Genomic DNA, 17,677 nt, shown 5'->3' on the forward strand with positions numbered 1-17,677 from the left:
GAGCCCTGCATCAGGCTCTCTGCTCAGCAGGGAGCCTGCTTCCCCCTGGCCCCCGCCTCTCTGCCTACTTGTGATCTCTCTGTCAAATAAATAAAAATCTTTTTTTAAGAAGTGTATTATCAGATAGAATCCACAATATTTAAAACTGCTTTTTAGGGGTGCCTGGGTGGCTCAGTGGGTTAAAGCCTCTGCCTTCGGCTCGGGTCATGATCCCAGGGTCCTGGGATCGAGCCCCACATCGGGCTCTCTGCTCCACGGGAAGCCTGCTTCCTCCTCTCTCTCTCTGCCTCCCTCTCTGCCTACTTGTGATCTCTCTCTCTGTCAAATAAATAAATAAAATCTTTAAAAAAAAATTAAAAAAAATAAAACTGCTTTTTATTTTTTTTAAGTTTTACTTATTTTTATTTTAGAGAGAAAGAGTGGGGGGAGAAGGGCAGAGACCCTCAAGCAGATTCCATGCTGAGTGCAGAGCCTGACATGGGGCTTGATTTGACAACTCCAAGATCAAGAATCCATCCATATTTAAACAAAATAATATGTCAGGATCAAGTGGGGTTTATGCCTGAAATATAAGGTATACAAAACATTTGAATAATCAATGTAATTCACCATATTAACAAAATAAATGATAAATGATCTTATATGATCTTTTAAATAGATGCAAAAAAAAGTGTGGCAAAATTCAATACCCATTTAAAAAAAGAACTTTTAGCAAACTATGAATAGAAACAAAATTCTACAATCTGATACAACTAATATATTTAATGGGGAAATATTAGTTTCTACTTACAAGATTGGAAACAGAACAAAGACATCTGCTGTCATCAGGTCTCTTCAGCATTGTACTGGAGGTCCTAGCTGGTGAAATAAAAGTAATAAACACATATGAGGAATAAACAGAAAATAAATAACAGAAGATGTAATAAAAGTAGTTAAAAAAATAGAAGGCCTAAAGAATTAATGCTATTCACAGTCAGCATTATTATTTACATGGAAAAATCCCAAGAAACCTACAAAACAATCACTGAAACAAGTAAACATAACAGGGTGACAGAGTTTAACATCAGTATAAAAAAATCAATTGCTGAGGCACCCAGGTAGCTCAGTCAGTTAAGTGTCCAACTCTTGAGTTCAGCTGAGGTCATGACCTAAGGGTCATGAGATGGAGCCTTTGCATCAGGCTCCGTGCTCAGTGTAGTCGAGATTCCTTCTTCCTCCCTCTGCCCCTCCCCTACTTGAGCATGTGCTCTCACTCTCTCTTTCTAAAATAATAAATAAAATCCTTTAAAAAAATCACCTTTCTATATGTTAGTAACAAACAACCAGAAAATAAAAGGCAAATAAGTCCATTTCTTTTTTTAAAAAATATATTTATTTATTTGAGAGAGCATGAGCAGGAGGAGAGGGAGAGGAAGAAGCAGGATCCTCATGGAGCAGAGAGCCCCATACAGACTTGCTCCCAGGACCCTGGGATCATGACCTGAGCCAAAGACAGACGCTTAATGGACTAAACCACCCAGGTGCCCCCAAATAATTCCATTTCTAATGGTATAAAAACCATAAAATATTTAGGGTTAATTTAACAAAACACATATATGATCTTTAAACTGAGAAGTAAATAGATTGCTCAGAAAAGTAAAGAAAATGTAAATAAATTGAGAAATATATCATGTTCATAAAGTGAAGACTGAATATTGTCTGGATACCAACTCCTCCCAGAGGGATATATTTATTTAATACAACCCCAATCAAAATCCCAACAGGAATTAAAACAGGAGCTGAAGTTAGGGATTCAGGTGCTTATAATCTATGTTCATAGCAGCACTCTTCACAACCGTCAAAAGTCACAGCATTGACACTATTCGCAAACACCCCAAGTGTTGAGGAAGAGATGAATGGATGGTGCTCTCATATGGGTGAACCCGGGACAGGGTGAACCTGATACATGCTATACCGTGGATTAGCCTTGAAAACATCACGCTATATGCTAAAAGAGGGCGCCTGGGTGGCTCAGTGGGTTAAGCCGCTGCCTTCGGCTCAGGTCATGATCTCAGGGTCATGGGATCGAGTCCCGCATCAGGCTCTCTGCTCAGCAGGGAGTCTGCTTCTCTCTCTCTCTCTGCCTGCCTATCTACTTGTGATTTCTCTCTGTCAAATAAATAAAATCTTTAAAAAAAATGCTAAAAGATAAATGTAGGATTTGACTTATACGTGTCGTCTAGATTGTGTAAATTCATAGAGACAGGAAGTGGAATGGAAGTTCCTAGGGACTGGGGAGGAGGATGATGAGGGAGTGGTTGCTCAGTGTGTTCAAGGTTTCTTTTGGGGTGAGGAAATGCCCTGAAATCAGACGCTGGTGGTGTTCGCACAACATTATGAATACACTAAAAACTTTCTCGTGCACTTTCAGGTAGTTAAAATGGGAACTCTGTGGTCTGCATATTTTAGTACGATTTGAAATTTCAATTAAAAATATAATGAAAGGGATGAAGCTAGACGGTCTCCCAGTCCCTTGCAGCTTCAGGGTTTGGCTCCCGCTTCTCCTGGATTACGCCCGGCCCGCGCGCAGCCGTCACACGCCCAGTCCGCCGCGTTGCACACGCGGTCCGTGGTCGGGCTCGTCGGTTCTTCCCGGCGTTGCCCTCTGCCGTGCGCTCCGTGGTACCTCCCAAGAGCCAAACCGGGCTGATGCCCCTCATCCCGCAGGCTCTCCCTTCCGAGCTCCAGAACAAACTTACCGATTTGGGTGAGATCACACAATCCTGTTCCAACTGTGTAGAAAAGCGCCCTCCCCACCAAATCGATACCGATTTTATATATCTCTACAGCTCCTGATGGATGTTTTGTTTTGTTATTGATTCATTTATTTGAGAGCAAGAGAACACACAGGCAGGGGGAGGGGCAGAGCCAGAAGCAGGCTTCCCGCGGAGCAGGCGCCCGATGCGGGCGCGATCGCAGGACCCCAGCCCGCCAAAGGCAGGTGCTTCCCGGCTCAGCCCCCAGCTCCCGCGACTGACCGCGTGAAGCAGCGACGCAAAGAGGCCGGTGTCCGCAGGGAGGTCGGGGACAGCCTGCCCCGGGGTCCCGGTCGGCAGCGCCGCGTTCCCGCGACCCTCCTCAGACCAGGGCGGCGACCCCGGGACTCTGTTTTACCCAGTTTTCCTGGGACGCTATCCACAACCAGACGGGTCGGCGCGGGCCTCCGTGGACCGCGGCTCTCCATCACCGACGCCCCGGCACCCACCGCGGCAGGGGCCCCTCACAGCGAGCGCCGCGGAGCCCCAGCTCTCGGGCGCAGGCGCAGAGCTGCGCCACCGCCCTCCCCGCGCCCCCCCTACCCCCCCGCCCCGCGCCCTCCCCCACCCCCCGCCCCGCGCCGCTCTGTGCTCCTACAGCGGGTCTGCGAGCCGCGGGGGTCGCCGGGGCTCCCCGCTAATCCTTCCGGCTGCCTCGAGCGCTGTGCACTTGCGTTCCGTCGCAGCGCGGGCCCGGCGCCAGGTGTGCCCGGGTGCGCGGCCGAGGCGGCCGGTGAGTGGAGCGCGCAGCGCGCAGGGCCGGGCCTGGGCGGGTGGGCCTGGGCGGGTGGGCCTGCGGGCTCGGGACAGGTCATGCGGCGTAACGCCGCGACCCCGGGCGGGGCGGCGGGGTCGCCGGCTGCGCCTGTGGGCGGCTCCGCCGAGTCCCGGGGCTGAGCGGGGGGGCGGGCGGTGGTCCCCGGGGGTGCGTGGCCGCGACCTGCAGCCAGGCGCGGGAGGGCTTCTGGAGCCGGCCGTGCCTTTCGCCGCTCCACGACTCTGTACCCGACGGACCCCTCTTACCCTCGCAGGCACCCCGCGCCATGCGCGTTACTCTGCTGCCGGCGAGGACACTGAGGCGCGCGGAGATGAAGCGCCTTCCCGGGAGTTCCACAGCTCGTGAGTAGCAGCCGCTCGCTTCTGCCCCCGACGAGGACACTCGGCACTGGCCTGGAGAGTGCGTGTTTACCTATTGGTGGAGCCGCCGGCCGGTTCTGCGGATCAGATTTCTGTGTTATTTTGAGCCAGTTCCTGCCCACACTGTTGCCTGAAGACCACCTTTCAGGAGTCTCGGGACTTGGTCGTCTCTACTCTGGGGTCCAGCCCTCGTGCTGATTGCTTTGTCCATCAGCAGAGGCTCCAGCGGGCCTACCCGGGCCTGAAAGCAACCCCCCGAGAGAAGAGCCATTCCAGAACCTTCCGAACCTGCTTCCTTCTGAGCGAGATAAATTCTTAATGCTTAAGGCGGTAGAAAGAAAGGAGAATTCTTGCTGAATTCTTGCTGGAAGAGGCGGTGACATGGTCCAAAAAATTTCAGATGGTTTGGGTCACAGGAGGTGCGTATCGCTGGAAGTTGGTCCCATAAAAGCAGATAGGTTTGGGGGGCTGCAGCCCTTATGACCACTGGACTTGGGAGAACAATGACTGGATAGGATGCAGTATGGTTGTAGCAGTAAAGTGCTCCAAGTAGCTGAAGCATGAGGTAGGAAGGAGGAAGAGAGGAAAGGACTTGCCACACCATGGTGCAGGAGTCCTCGGTGGGAGCCTGAGCAAGGGAATGGCTCGCAGCCTCTCTGAAATCTGTTGGAGGGTTTGCCTTCCAGCTCGTCCTTCAAGACCAGGAATAAGAGCTCCTCTGTCCCCGCTCTGTAGCAGCAGCTGCTGAAGGCAGCCTCACAGATTCTCGGAGCATCTGCTTTACAGGTATACCCTCACACTGTTAAAGTGAATTCATTGGAGGTACACCCAGCAATTGTATCTATTTACGTTGTATGTGATATTCTTTACTGTAAACGCTTTGCTGTTTCTTCACTTGTAGCACTGACAGAAGCTTTGTAAGAAAAGACACGCAAGTCCTAGCTGTGCCGTTTTACAGTGTGGGACCAAACTCTCAGAGAGGTGAGTGACTGGCCCAGGGTTGCACCGCCCTATGGTGCCAGAGCGGCTTAGGCAGCCTTCTGTTTGGATCTCCAGGAGGAATGAAGAGACTGCTGTCAAAGTCCATTTGAACATGGGAAAATTGACCAAGAGCCTGGATTTTATGCCTCAGATCACCTAGAGAGTTCAGGGAGGGTTTAGACATGGCCCAGATTCATCCCTTGTACCTTTTATCACTAAAGAACTAGGGACTTCAGGACAGGCATCAGTGTCTGTTGTCCTTTTCTCTGCATCTGGGAGGAGGTAGGATTGCTTTTAGGCATTTGTTTTACCTCGACCTTTAAGGATGCATTCAATGTAACATTGCATTCAGATGTGACATTACCAGACCAGTGATCCTGGGTGCCTAGAATAAGATCTTTGCCAGCTTTGCCTTTGACCAAAAAGAAAGCCAAGAGGAGGTAGACGAGGGAAGGGTAACTGGCTGTCTCACTAGAAGAGTATGTCCCCATGAAAGTTAAGGATTCTTCCTCTTTTTCTGAATGGGTCATCACACCAAACAGGGGATACATTTATTTTTCTTTTTACAGAACTTCCCTTAGGCGAGTCTGCCAAATTTTGCCCAGGATGGGACTATTCATTGCTTGGCTGCCGATTGCTCGTAATGTCTTCCTCAACACTCCTTTCTCTATTTCATCATTCGGTGATTGAAGAACATCTTACTGGCCTGAATGGTTTCATCTGAAACATGGACCTTAGGCTTTCACATGTCTCTGATGATTTGAAAAAAACTAGGATCATATTAGTCTAATGCCCTTAATGTAGGCAGACAGGTACGTGCCTTAGCGTTTGGGACTTAAAATTAAACTCTCTGAATCAGAGAGCTTTGTCCCAATCAAGTCCAACATCTTCATCAGACAGATGAGGAGACAAAAACCAAATTGGTTATTTTCTCCTGGGTTTTATATAGTTATCATTATATCACTATAATCAAAATCCAGATTACTGAGGTGCATGGGTGGTACAGTCAGTGGAGCATCTGACTCTTGGTTTTGGCTCAGGTCATGATCTCAGGTCTTGAGATAGAGCCCCATGTGGGGCTCTTCTCTCAGAGTAGAGTCTGCTTTAGAATCTCTACCTCTCCCCCGCCCCTCCCCTGTCAAACAAATAAATAAATCTTTTTAAAAAATATTTTATTTATTTATTTGACAGAGACACAGCATGAGAGGGAACACAAGCAGGGGGAGTAGAAGAGGGAGAAGCAGGCTTCCCATCCAGCAGGGAGCCCGATCCTAGGACCCTGGGATCATGACCTGATCCGAAGGCAGATGCTTAACGACTGAGCCACCCAGGTGCCCAATAAGTAAAGTTAAAAAAAATCCAGATTATCTGGTAAATGCTTACATCACAGGGCCTCTATGTGATGTCCACTGATTCGTGCTGAGGGCACCAGCCGCGCTGGGGTGTCTGGAACATTCCACGTTCAGCTGACATAGATCGGGCTGTCGCATGAGCAGGACTTAGCACAGCCTCTCAGGACGGTCACCTTTCAGAGGCAGGCACTCTCTAAAGCTCCATGGCACTCTGCAGTTAAGGTCATGCTGGTATCCTGGGATCAGTGGGGTTATTTTCTTGGCCATTTAGGGCCACAGGAGTGGAAAGTGCAACTCAGGTTTTATTCCCTAGTGAGTTTGAGTACAGGATTTAATGCTTGGCTTGGGGCCAAATTACTTCACCTTTCTGTACCTCAAGTTCTTCATTTGTATCGAGGGGATAACAGTAGTACCCCCCTCACTGTTGTGAGGCGTAAAGGACTCAATACTCATAAAACGCTTATAAAAGACAGATGCAAAAGACCTAAAGAATCTCCCAAGTTAGCTTCCTTTGTTTTAATGTAGAAGCTCTCCCCAGTGGGGTTTCTATGTCTGTATCATGTGTCACATATACAAACAGAAAATGCATGATACAGTTATACATGTAATGAACTTCTCTGTAATGACAAAATAACTACATTTTAGGGCACTTGTACTACACAGTATATATACGAATTGAATTCTGTAGATCAACTGATATCACATTGGCTTAGATTACCAATTCCCAGGATATTAATGAGCATGAGGAGGACCCTCCACCTCAAACTGTCCATCTGTCTTTGAATCTGTCCTCGTTCTTTCTCTGTTCAGGATATTCTGCATACTTTTAGGGAGCCCAAGTTTTATGGATCTAAGAAGACAATTTACAAAGATCTTCAAATTTCGGATCTTTCTGGTTATGGGGAAAACCTAAACCACCATAAACTTAAACATCCTCGTAACAATATCTCTTCCTCAGGATGGGATATAATGTGAAATAGTAACATTCTACTGGGAACCAAAGTCCAACTTACCATCCTGTCGTAAAACTGACAGATAGTATTAATTACTTGTAGGTATAATTTCCAAAATATCAATGTCTTACCTAACTCGGATATGAAGGAAAGTAATTTATATTAGAATAGTGTGTATAGTTCATTGTGTACAGTTTGGATGAAATGGATATCTGCACCTGTTCACAGAATCACTGTGAGTACAACAGTTAGAAATGTGGCCTGATAGGTGAATGTCGTGTTTGTGAATCTAGTACTGTAAGTGGTTTGATTTTCCTGAAATGGTGAGCAAGTCCTAATAGCATCCAAAGAAAGAAAAGTTTATTTCCCTAATTTTTCAGTATATATCAAAGCTGTGCAAAATATTTTGTATCTCCGGGGCACCTGGGTGGCTCAGTGGGTTAAGCCGCTGCCTTCGGCTCAGGTCATGATCTCAGGGTCCTGTGATCGAGCCCCACATCGGACTCTCTGCTCAGCAGGGAGCCTGCTTCCTCCTCTCTCTCTGCCTGCCTCTCTGCCTGCTTGTGATCTCTGTCTGTCAAATAAATAAATAAAATCTTTAAAAAAAATATTTTGTATCTCTACATAAAGTAGTGTTAGGTTCTAGCCTTGGGTAACTATTAACTTTTTTTTTTTTTTAGAGTTGGGGATGCAGAGAGAGGAGGGAGGGAGAGAATCTCAAGCAGGTTCCATGCCCAGCATGGAGCCCAATGCAGGGCTCGATCCCAGGACTCTGAGATCATGACCTGAGCCGAAATCAAGAGTTGGACGCTTTAACCAACTAAGCCACCCAGCTGCCGCTATTGCCACATTAACAGCCTTTTTAAAAAACCTTAACAGCCATTTTTAAAAAAATTAACATATTATATATTATTTGCCCCAGGGGTACAGGTCTGTGAATCATCAGGCTTACACAATTCACAGCATTCACCATAGCCCATACCCTCCCCAGTGTCCATGATCCAGCTACCCTTTCCCTTGCCCACAACCCACCAGCAACCCTCAGTTTGTTTTGTGAGATCAAGAGTCTCTTGTGATTTTTCTCCCTCCCTGGTCCCATCTTGTTTCATTTTTTCCCTCCCACCCCCTACGACTCCCTGCCCTGCCTCTCAAATTCCTCATGTCAGAGAGATCATGTGATAATTGTCTTTCTCTGTTGACTTACTTTGCTCAGTGTAATACCCTGTAGTTCAATCCACATCGTTGCAGATGGCAAGATTTCATTTCTCTTGATGGCTTCATAGTATTCCATTGTATATATACCACATCTTCTTTATCCAGTCATCTGTTGATGGACATCCAGGCTTTTCCCATAGTTTGGCTATTGTTACATTTGGGGTGCCCCTTCGGTTCACTACATTTATTAACAACTTTTTGAAAGTCACACAGGGGGCACTTGGGTTAAAGCCTCTGCCTTCGGCTCAGGCCATGATCCCAGGGTCCTGGGATCGAGCCCCACATCAGGCTCTGCTCAGTGGGGCGCCTGCTTCCTCCTCTCTCTCTCTGACTGCCTCTCTGCCTGCTTGTAATCTCTGCCTGTCAAATAAATTAATAAAATCTTAAAAAAAAAAAAAAAAGAAAGTCACGCAGGATCAGGAACATTTTTTTGTTTTGCAGGAATGCCCATTATTCCTGATCCACACTAAATTCCAGTAGCACCATCCAATCAACATTACAGTCCAGAAAAACCCCTTACCAATTCCCAGAACTCTCCCTGGGAGGTAGTACTGCTGCCTTGAGAACTACTGTCACAAAAGAAATAATAGTGAGCTGTCACCAAAATCATGATGGTGTAGTTGGCAGGGTCTGTGCTGCAAGAATGCAGGCCAGGCAGTCCAGCAATATGGCAAATTCCCACTAAGGGATGAGGGCGCCGTGAAGTATACAACCGGATTGTAGAGAGATGTTCTAAATAAATCAGACTCTTAGTCTAGTGGTAGGTCTTCTGTGTTCCCTGTTTCCAGTCGGAAGGCATATTTTTGGCAAAGCTGGATACAGACAACATCATCCCATTGCCTTTGAGGGTCTTCTCCATGCATGACTTCTTGGTGGATGTCCTCCACAGCTCACCTGCACATGTGTGAGGGTTACTGGTCTACAAGAAAGGAACCTCTGAAACCAGATCATGTCCTAACCCAGTGGATCCCAAATTGGGCTGTGAGCAGAAGCATTAGGGGAAATGGTATTTAGTTTATAGCTGACTGTCAAGCACAGGGGCTCAGATGAAGCTTAAGAGAATGGCTTAAAGAAAAAAGCTTTCGTGGGGAAAGTTAGAGTCCAGAGATGGGTGAGGAAAGGCACAGATTCCCATATCCTCCCAGTCTTCCAGCAGAAAGGCCGCTGTAGAGGGACGCTGTGCTGGTCAGTTTTCCAGGAGATGGCCTGCTGCTCCTCCTCAGGGGCAAGTGTAGAACAAGCCCATCAGTGGGGAGCTAAATGGACCGCTTGGGGCCAGGCAGCCCGAGTGTGGGGGCTAGCTGTGTAGTGGGGGTGTCTGAGGAAGCTGCCTGCCTACTTCCTGGGAATCTTGGGAGCCCTGGGAAGTGTTGGCCCTGCTGGCAGAAGGGAGAAGCCTCCGGGCTAGGGGAAGCTGAGTGTGTATGTGAGACCCTCCTGCTCCGAGGAAGGTTTTTCAGGCAATCAAGAGTACATTTCTAGGGTTCTTTGTGGACAGTTCTACTTGTCAGGTTATATGAAGTTATTAGATACAAATGCCTGGGCCCGTATCATACCTGCTGGGTCTGAAGCAAGGCCCAGGTATCTCAACTAATAAGTCCCATGGGGGATTCTGATGTGAATGTGTATAACCTTCTGGAACCCAATTTTGACCCCTTTCAGAAAGCTGTTTTCGCCAGGCCATCCTCCTACAGCTTCTGAAAGTTCACACCATCTTTTCTATAGATCAAGGCTTTAAGATTGAGCTCTGAATAGCCCTGTGTCTCCAGCACCCAAGCCTTGTGTTAAATCCTTTCCCATCAGCTGGAATCCCAGCATGTGACTTGGACATTCTCTTTCGGTCGGAGGGAGGACAGCCGAGGACGCTGGATCTTCAGGCCCTGAAGAGGGAAGTGAGCGGAAAATACTGTCTGGGTGAGTGATATCATGAAAAGACCAGCAGTTCGATATTTAGGAGACCCGAGTTCTGGTCTAAGCTCTTGGAATTCAGCGGATGACTTAAGTTAGTCTGCTTGCTATTTGTCAAGTAAGTGAGCGGGCCCCGGTGACTCCGAGAGTAGACGTGTTTAGAACACCGAGATTCGCTGGAAGGAGGGTTGGGGGGCATGTCCAGTTGCAGTGTTGTAGACAGCATTTCTGAAATTCTGTTCTTTCTCAATCCCAAGAAAATGATTGCATCCAAGCTTGACAGAATCACCCTTAGTGTTTGCTTTTTTTAGAGGGTGTCTTTTCTACACTTAAGAGTCTACTCTTCTCATCCCTTTCCTTCGTCCCTCTTACCACTGCTCATTGGCTCTAGTAACTGATAGGTCACTTTACTTTCTACTCCCCTACTCTCTGTTCATTGGCTGGTATATCTGCTCATTCCATTTTATTGGCTGAGTCCCGTCACCCTTCCCAGAGTTCTTGATGTCTCTGTGCTCCCCATGCCTGTTATAAAAACTCTGCCTGTTACCTTTTCTGCTCCCATTCCCTTGCCTTCAACTATCCCTTTTTGTTTTCTTCCCATATAAAGTTGCTAGTGTGCGTGAATAGCAAATTTGCTTTTTTTTTTTTCCCCTACTGGTTTATTTTTCTTTCTCTCTATACTAGATGCAGGTGACATTTGCACTTTAAATCTCTTTCAGATAGGGAGCTGTGAACTGAGCCAAAGCAGCAACACCAATCAGGCTATTTCTGAAGAACCAGAGTTTTCAGGGTCAGCCATGGAAAGTCTCAGAGGGAGTACTGCCCAAGGTCCTACGAATGAAGAGGCCTATAAAGGTGAGGGCCGGTTATCGAGGCAGACAAAATGTCCTGCCCGGAAGACATCTTTTGCGAAAACATCGATCAGGAACGTGTCGATGACCCTTAAGGAAATTTTTACTAGGGAGAGAGTTCCTGAATCTAGAGAATTTAGTCTAAGCTCTAAAGTTAATACACAGCAGAACATTCCAAAGGGAGCTAGATACCCCATATCTAGGAAAAACTCCAAAGATAATTTGGACTTCATTAAACACCAAAAAATCTTCCCACAAAAGAAACCTTGTAAACGCAATGAATGTGGGAAAGCCTTCAGTTACCAATCAGACCTTATTGTCCACAGGAGAACTCATGGTGGAGAAAAGCCTTTTGAATGCAATGAATGTGGAAAGACTTTTAGCCGAAGTACACATCTTATCGAGCATCAGAGAACTCACACTGGAGAGAAGCCGTACGAATGCGGCGAGTGCGGAAAAGCTTTCAGCCGGAGCACTCACCTGAGCCTGCACCAGAGGGTCCACACGGGAGAGAAGCCCTATGAGTGCGGCGAGTGCGGGAAAGCCTTCAGCCGGAGCACGAACCTCAGCCAGCACCAGCGGACTCACACTCAGGAGAAACCTTACCAGTGCACCGAGTGTGGGAAAGCCTTCAGCGACCGCTCGACCATAATTCAGCACCAACGAATACACACCGGCGAGAATCCCTATGAGTGCAGTGAATGCGGGAAGGCTTTCAGCTGGGTCTCCTCCCTCGTCGAGCACCAGAGAACACACACGGGCGAGAAGCCCTACGAATGCAGCGACTGTGGGAAAGTGTTCAGTCGCAGCTCTTCCCTCGCCGAGCATCAGAGGACCCACACCGGGGAGAAGCCCCACGAGTGCGGAGAATGTGGGAAGGGCTTCGGGCGGAGCTCATCGCTTATCGTTCACCAGAGAACTCACACCGGAGAGAAGCCGTACAAGTGTAACGACTGTGGGAAAGCCTTCAGCCAGAGTTCAACCCTCGTCCGACACCAGCGACTTCACGCTAAAGAGTAACAGTCGAGCGTTTTCCTTCATGTGCGCGTCAGAGCACACAGCACTCCGTCCTGTTGCTGCAAGGAGAAACATTCCTCTGTGGAGTTTTCTTCCTATAGCTAGCTGTAAGCCACGGTCAAGGTAGCCTGCCTTCCGTTTTGTAAACTAGATGCTGCAGTGAGTGATCGGTACAAGGGGGTGAGTCTAGGAACCACACATACTCCCTCTCCTCCCCGGAAGGACTCCCCTTAGAGTGTAGACCTGTCACCTTGCATCTGCTCACCCGTCTCTTCCCTGGGGCTCCGATCCCTGCGCAGTCAGTGGACCATGTTTCCCGACCACAGAAGCCCCTTTACTTCGAGAGGAGGTCCTGAGTGACAGAGTGTCGGTGTGTGTGAGTGTGACGCGGGCTCCAGTACCAGAAGACAAGGAGCTGGCTTCAGAGCAGGACAGAAATCTTCCCACCAGTTTGCTGATAATGGTGTTGAGGCAAATCCAGTTTCTGATTTTATACGAACAGATTTTTCTGTTAAACCTTTTTGGTTGTAGCATGTTTTCCTCAAAGTATAAACCATGTGCCTAACTAATCCTAGTATTTTTTTATATTATCCTCATCAAGAATGACCTAAAACTTATATTGAGTTCTTCTATGATTAAAAAAAAATTGCTTCCCTAGTTTTTAATTTTCTTCTGTTGGAAGGTTCATGAAACTTACACCCTCTGGCCCTAACTCGCACCATTCCTATAAAGCTCATCTCTCAAGGATAAATTCCGTGACTGTTTCTTAGTCTTTTTTCCCACTTGACATTTGCAGAATTGACTCTTTTGGCCACTCTCATGCCTTAAAACTTGAGCTTCTTCTGGCATCCCCAATTCTGTGCTGATCCACACTTTTCCTACCTCATGGCACTCTCTGATTAACAGTGATCAGCTGTATAACTTTGGGCAAGAGTTAAACTGGAGTGGTCTCATTTTATTGGGCTGTAATACTTGAGGTCGCTCAATTAGATTGTAAACTTCCTGAAGACAAAGGTCTTTTAGATCCCTGTGAAACATGCAAAGTGCAGAATGGTCACTAAATGCCCTGTAATTGCTGCCTACTTTATCCCAGGTAACTGGCCTGCTAGATTTCATCTGAAATGGTTTGCAAGTTGATTTCTTGCCCTATTCCTAATGCTGCTGCTAGGTGCTCAGTAGTCAGGGCTCAGATTACGAGAGTCAGCAGGACTTCCCTTGTCTCTCTGCCTTTAGCAGCCTGACTAAACGACCATCTTGTCCACAGAGTTCACGGTTCCCAGGACAAAGATCAAACTCTCTCACTCCAGGGCCTTCCACACTTAGGTCTATTTACTTATTTTCCATTACTCTCCAGTTCCTGCAGCCAGGCCTGTCGTTGGTGTCTGTTATACCCTCTTCTCGCACTTGGCTTCTTCCCACAGTGTGTGTGTGGCCCCCGTTTACGTGTCCGGCTTTCCCCCTGTGTCTCCAGAAATCTCATCTGCACGTTATGAAAGGCCTTGCTCAGGTCCTGCCTTCTCTGACACCTCGGGTCTCCCACCTTAGAAGTCCTGTGCAGTGGTGTTTGCCTTGATTTTCCTGCATTACAAATGCTCCTGTTCTGTTTTCTGATTCGCTCAGGTGCTTTTTCCCATAAGCTGTTGAAGTTAGACATTACCTTAAATCTCTCAGAAGCCCCATCTAATGCGTGGTATAATGCAGGTCTAGACTCCAGTTTTAATCTAAACAGGGAGGGTTTAATTGAATCGTGTAATCTCGTAGTCTTTTGAATGGAGGAAGAGCCTCATAAATATTATGTAAATTCACTCTTGGGACTAATTCTCCATTAGAGCTCCTGGGATGCTGGCCTCTTGGCTTTCCATTTCATGAGACCGTTGTAAGGAATAAGTGCGTTTATTCGTGTAAAGTGATGAAAACAGTGTCTGACCTAAAGTGAGTGCTCAGTAAATGCTCATTGTAATGATTCTGCTGCACATCAGCCCACAGCCTTTCATTTCCTCCCCTGCAGGGTCTGTAAGTCCATTACCAGCAGTGGAAAACTAGGGTTACCATCCATTAGGTTAGAAGATGTTTATGCTAACTGTGGCAACAGGCGATAGCCATCCATCTGTATGTCTGGCACGTATCATGTGTCAAAGGGACTCAAGATAGCTTACAAGATAGGATAAAATGGAAAACCAAAACACATAAGAATCAGCATTCAGGGGCGCCTGGGTGGCTTGGTTGGTGAAGCATCTACCTTCTACTCTGGTCATGATCTCAGGGTCCTGGGATCGAGCCCCGAGTCAGGCTCCCTGCTCAGTGGGGAGTCTGCTCCCTCTCCCTCTGCCCTTCTCTGCTTGTGTGCTCTTTCTCTCTCTCTCGCTCTCAGATAAATAAATCAATAAAATCTTTTCTAAAAATCAGCATTAGAGAAAGGGGACGGACCAGAAGACCAACATGAGGACAAGTATGGTATGCTGTAGTTACCCAGATAGAGGTGTAAACTGAGCATTCTGGTAACCGAAGGGGGATGGTCATTTGGTTACTTTGTATTTGGAAAGAAAAAAAATGTCCATTGTTCAAGGAAAGCTTTCTTTCCTTTTTTTTCGAATACTCAACTGTGGTCATCTCTTCTCTTGTTTGTGCCTTTTTTAATTCTTTGCCATCATTGTGATGATGTGTCCAGAGGAAGCAGAGATAGCACAGGGTTCAATTCTCCATTTTCAACCTCTCAGCTCCGTCCCCCAACTAATCCCCCCACTCCCCAGCCCCACATGACAGCCTGACCTTTGATGTGGCCTTCGCTGCCCCTTCTCCACCAGCCACCTCCTGCAACCACCCTGTACGCCCAAACCCAGGGCCTCTCTCTGCTCCTCACTGGCACCTTAGCCGCCCCAGAGAGGGACACTGATAGATGGGCAGGCGGACTTCAAGTTCTTTCTACTCAGGTTCTGAGTCAGGGGTATCCCAGGCACACTGTGCTCTTTCCTGACTGGGCCTTTGCAGATGCTGTTCCCTCTCTCTGTTTCTCTGATACCCCTTCAGCCCCAGGCCTGCCTCCTGGCATGTCTCCCTGGTGGGGGTTCCTAGTCGTCTGCAGGCTGGGACCCCTCTCCTGAGAAGCCCTAAGTGGTACAGACAGAGCTGGTGTTCTCTATCCAGTTCAGCCACCACAGCCAGGATCTTATCGCAGTCTACGAACATCTGCATAATGGGTGTGGCACCCGTACCCTCACCAGTCTCCCCTGACCTCCCCAAAGCCGCAGCAGGGCAAGAAGTCATCCTTGCCGTGTTGCATGATAAAGCAAGGAGGTCTTTTCTTCCCAAGTTGGCTCAGCCCTGGGAAGGCACTGAGGCCAGACGGATCCTCTAACATTCTAATGACCACACTACACCCAGCTTAAAACCCATTCATGGGTACTCAGTGCTGCTGGCCTGCCTGGCCCATGCTGCTTCCGTGGGACCAAGTCTCTGCTCCCTGCCCCCACCTCATTTTTCTTCCAAGAGAGCCTGAGTCCTCCCAGTCTGCTGGCTAACTGCTGGGAGCCCTTTCTCTCCCTGCACAGCCAGCCTCTTCATAGATCTTGTCCAAAAGCTTTCCCAATACTTAGATTTAAGATGAATGATGAATTTTTTCATTTGTCTGCATGTAATTTTACAATGCATTTGATAGCAAAAATTAAAGAATAATTTATTCTCCACAACACCTAGCATATATGTAGGTTCTCCAGTGAACAGATATTTAGTTCATAGTGGACAGCTCAGAAAGGAAGGGGTGAAGATTGTTCTTGGCGTGGAGTGGGGTCTGAAGGAGCAGGGCATAGAGTAGATAACTGCGTGATAACTGGGTGCTCTAAGAAAAGCTCTTTTCACTCACTTGAGTCATTTAATTTCTATCTCATGGGATGAAAAAGCCTAGGAAGGCAGTCCTAGAGAGAGATTTAGGAAAAGGGCTTAGAGGGGAATCAAGACTCCAAATCTGTACCTTCTATGATTGCTTTGAATTTTTATCTCAAAGATCATAAAACCAGTCAAATCCACTTTAAACTTGTTCTCTAGGAAATAATTAAACTGATAAAACATAATATTCACTTCTACAAAAAGTACTGAAATTTTGCCACAGTTTTGGTTTATTTGTCCATCTTTGTTTTATTTTGCTGACTTTAAAAATTTTCTTAAATCCCAGTATACTTAACCCACAGTGTTGTATTAGTTTCAGGTGTGCAGTACAGTGATTCAGCAGTTTTCTACGACACCTGGTGCTCATGATAAGTGCCCTTCTTAACCCCCATCACCTGTTTTCCCCACCACCTCCCCACCTCCCCTCTGGTAACCATCAGTGTATTCTCTAGAGTTAAGAATCTGTTTCTTCATTTGTCTCTCTTTTTCCCCCTTTGCTCGTTTTTTTTTGTTTTGTTTTGTTTTGTTTTTTTCCTTAAATTCCCCATGTGAGTGAAATACTATGGTATTTGTCTTTCTCTGATTTATTTCACTTAGCATAATACCCGCCAGTTCCATCCATGTTGTGGCAAATGGCAAGATCTCATTGTCTTTAATGGCTGAGTAACATCCCATTGTGTATATACAAAGCGCAGCTTTATCCATTCATCTGTCCGTGGACACTTGGGCTGCTTCTGTAATTTGGTTATTGTAGATAATGCTGCTATAAACATAAGGGTACCTTTATCCCCTTGAATTAGTGAATATTTGGGGTAAATAGTACCGTGATTACTGGATCATAGAGTAGTTCTATACTTAACTTTTTTTTTTTAAAGATTTTATTAATTGAGAGAGAGCACGAGTGGGGGGAGAGATAGGGAGAAGCAGACACCCCGCTGAGGGGGGACCCTGATAGGGAGCTAGATCCTGGGACTCCAGGATCGTGACCAGAGCTGAAGACAGGTGTTTAACCTACTGAGCCACCCAGGCGCCCTTCTATACTTAACTTTTTGAGGAGCCTCCATACTGTTTTCCAGAATGGCTGCATCAGCTTGCATTTCCACCAACAGTGGAAGAACATTCCCCTTTCGCCCCATCCTTGCCAACATCTATTGTATGCTGAGTTTGGTTTTTTTTTTTTTTTAAGATTTTATTTATCTGTTTGACAGAGGTCACAAGTAGGCAGAGAGGCAGGCAGAGAGAGAGAGGGGGAAGCAGGCTCCTTGCTGAGCAGAGACCCTGACTCGGGCTTCGATGCCAGGACCCTGAGACCATGACCTGAGCCTAAGGCAGAGGCTTAGTTCACTGAGCCACCCAGGCGCCCAAGGGTTTTTTGTTTTTGTTTTTTAATTTTATTTATTTATTTATTAGAGAGCACGAGCTCACAAGGAGGGCAATCCGCAGAGGGAGAGAGAGAAGCAGGCTTTCCACTGAGGAGGGAGCCTGATGTGGGGTTTGATTCCAAGACCCTGAAATCATGATCTGAGCCAAAGGCAGATGCTTCACTCACTGAGCCACCTACGTGCCCCCTGAGTTGTTAATTTTAG

General features: G+C 47.1%; 1 protein-coding gene and 1 long non-coding RNA gene across 5 annotated transcripts; one reads left to right on the top strand and one right to left on the bottom strand.

The window, feature by feature from the left end:
- Window positions 1-477: 477 nt before the first annotated feature.
- Window positions 478-3,901, bottom strand: LOC122914372. The gene is made up of 3 exons (XR_006385789.1): window positions 3,819-3,901; window positions 791-858; window positions 478-562 (listed from the first exon to the last, which is right to left on the bottom strand). It is a non-coding gene; the product is annotated as an uncharacterized LOC122914372 (long non-coding RNA).
- ZNF391 (zinc finger protein 391) lies at window positions 3,488-12,920 on the top strand. 4 transcript variants are annotated; one of them, XM_044260308.1, is made up of 5 exons: window positions 3,488-3,528; window positions 3,827-4,718; window positions 4,834-4,913; window positions 10,237-10,347; window positions 11,061-12,920. In XM_044260308.1, the coding sequence occupies exon 5, from the start codon at window positions 11,139-11,141 to the stop codon at window positions 12,210-12,212; it is 1,074 nt and encodes a 357-aa protein (XP_044116243.1). In that variant the 5' UTR covers window positions 3,488-3,528; window positions 3,827-4,718; window positions 4,834-4,913; window positions 10,237-10,347; window positions 11,061-11,138; the 3' UTR covers window positions 12,213-12,920. The 4 variants fall into 4 exon arrangements, 3 of the variants coding, with proteins under 3 accessions (XP_044116243.1, XP_044116251.1, XP_044116258.1); XR_006385725.1 differs by lacking the exon at window positions 3,488-3,528 and having other exon boundaries at window positions 3,917-4,718; window positions 11,061-11,196; window positions 11,519-11,608; XM_044260316.1 differs by lacking the exon at window positions 3,488-3,528 and having other exon boundaries at window positions 3,917-4,718; window positions 11,065-12,920.
- The last annotated feature ends 4,757 nt before the right edge of the window (window positions 12,921-17,677 follow it).

The sequence above is a fragment of the Neovison vison genome, chromosome 1 (genome assembly GCF_020171115.1).
Source record: "Neovison vison isolate M4711 chromosome 1, ASM_NN_V1, whole genome shotgun sequence".
Classification (NCBI taxonomy): domain Eukaryota; kingdom Metazoa; phylum Chordata; class Mammalia; order Carnivora; family Mustelidae; genus Neogale; species Neogale vison.

What these genes read in the sequence shown, in the direction of transcription:
- ZNF391 (XM_044260308.1), top strand. Translation starts at nt 11,139, where the DNA reads ATGGAAAGTCTCAGAGGGAGTACTGCCCAAGGTCCTACGAATGAAGAG.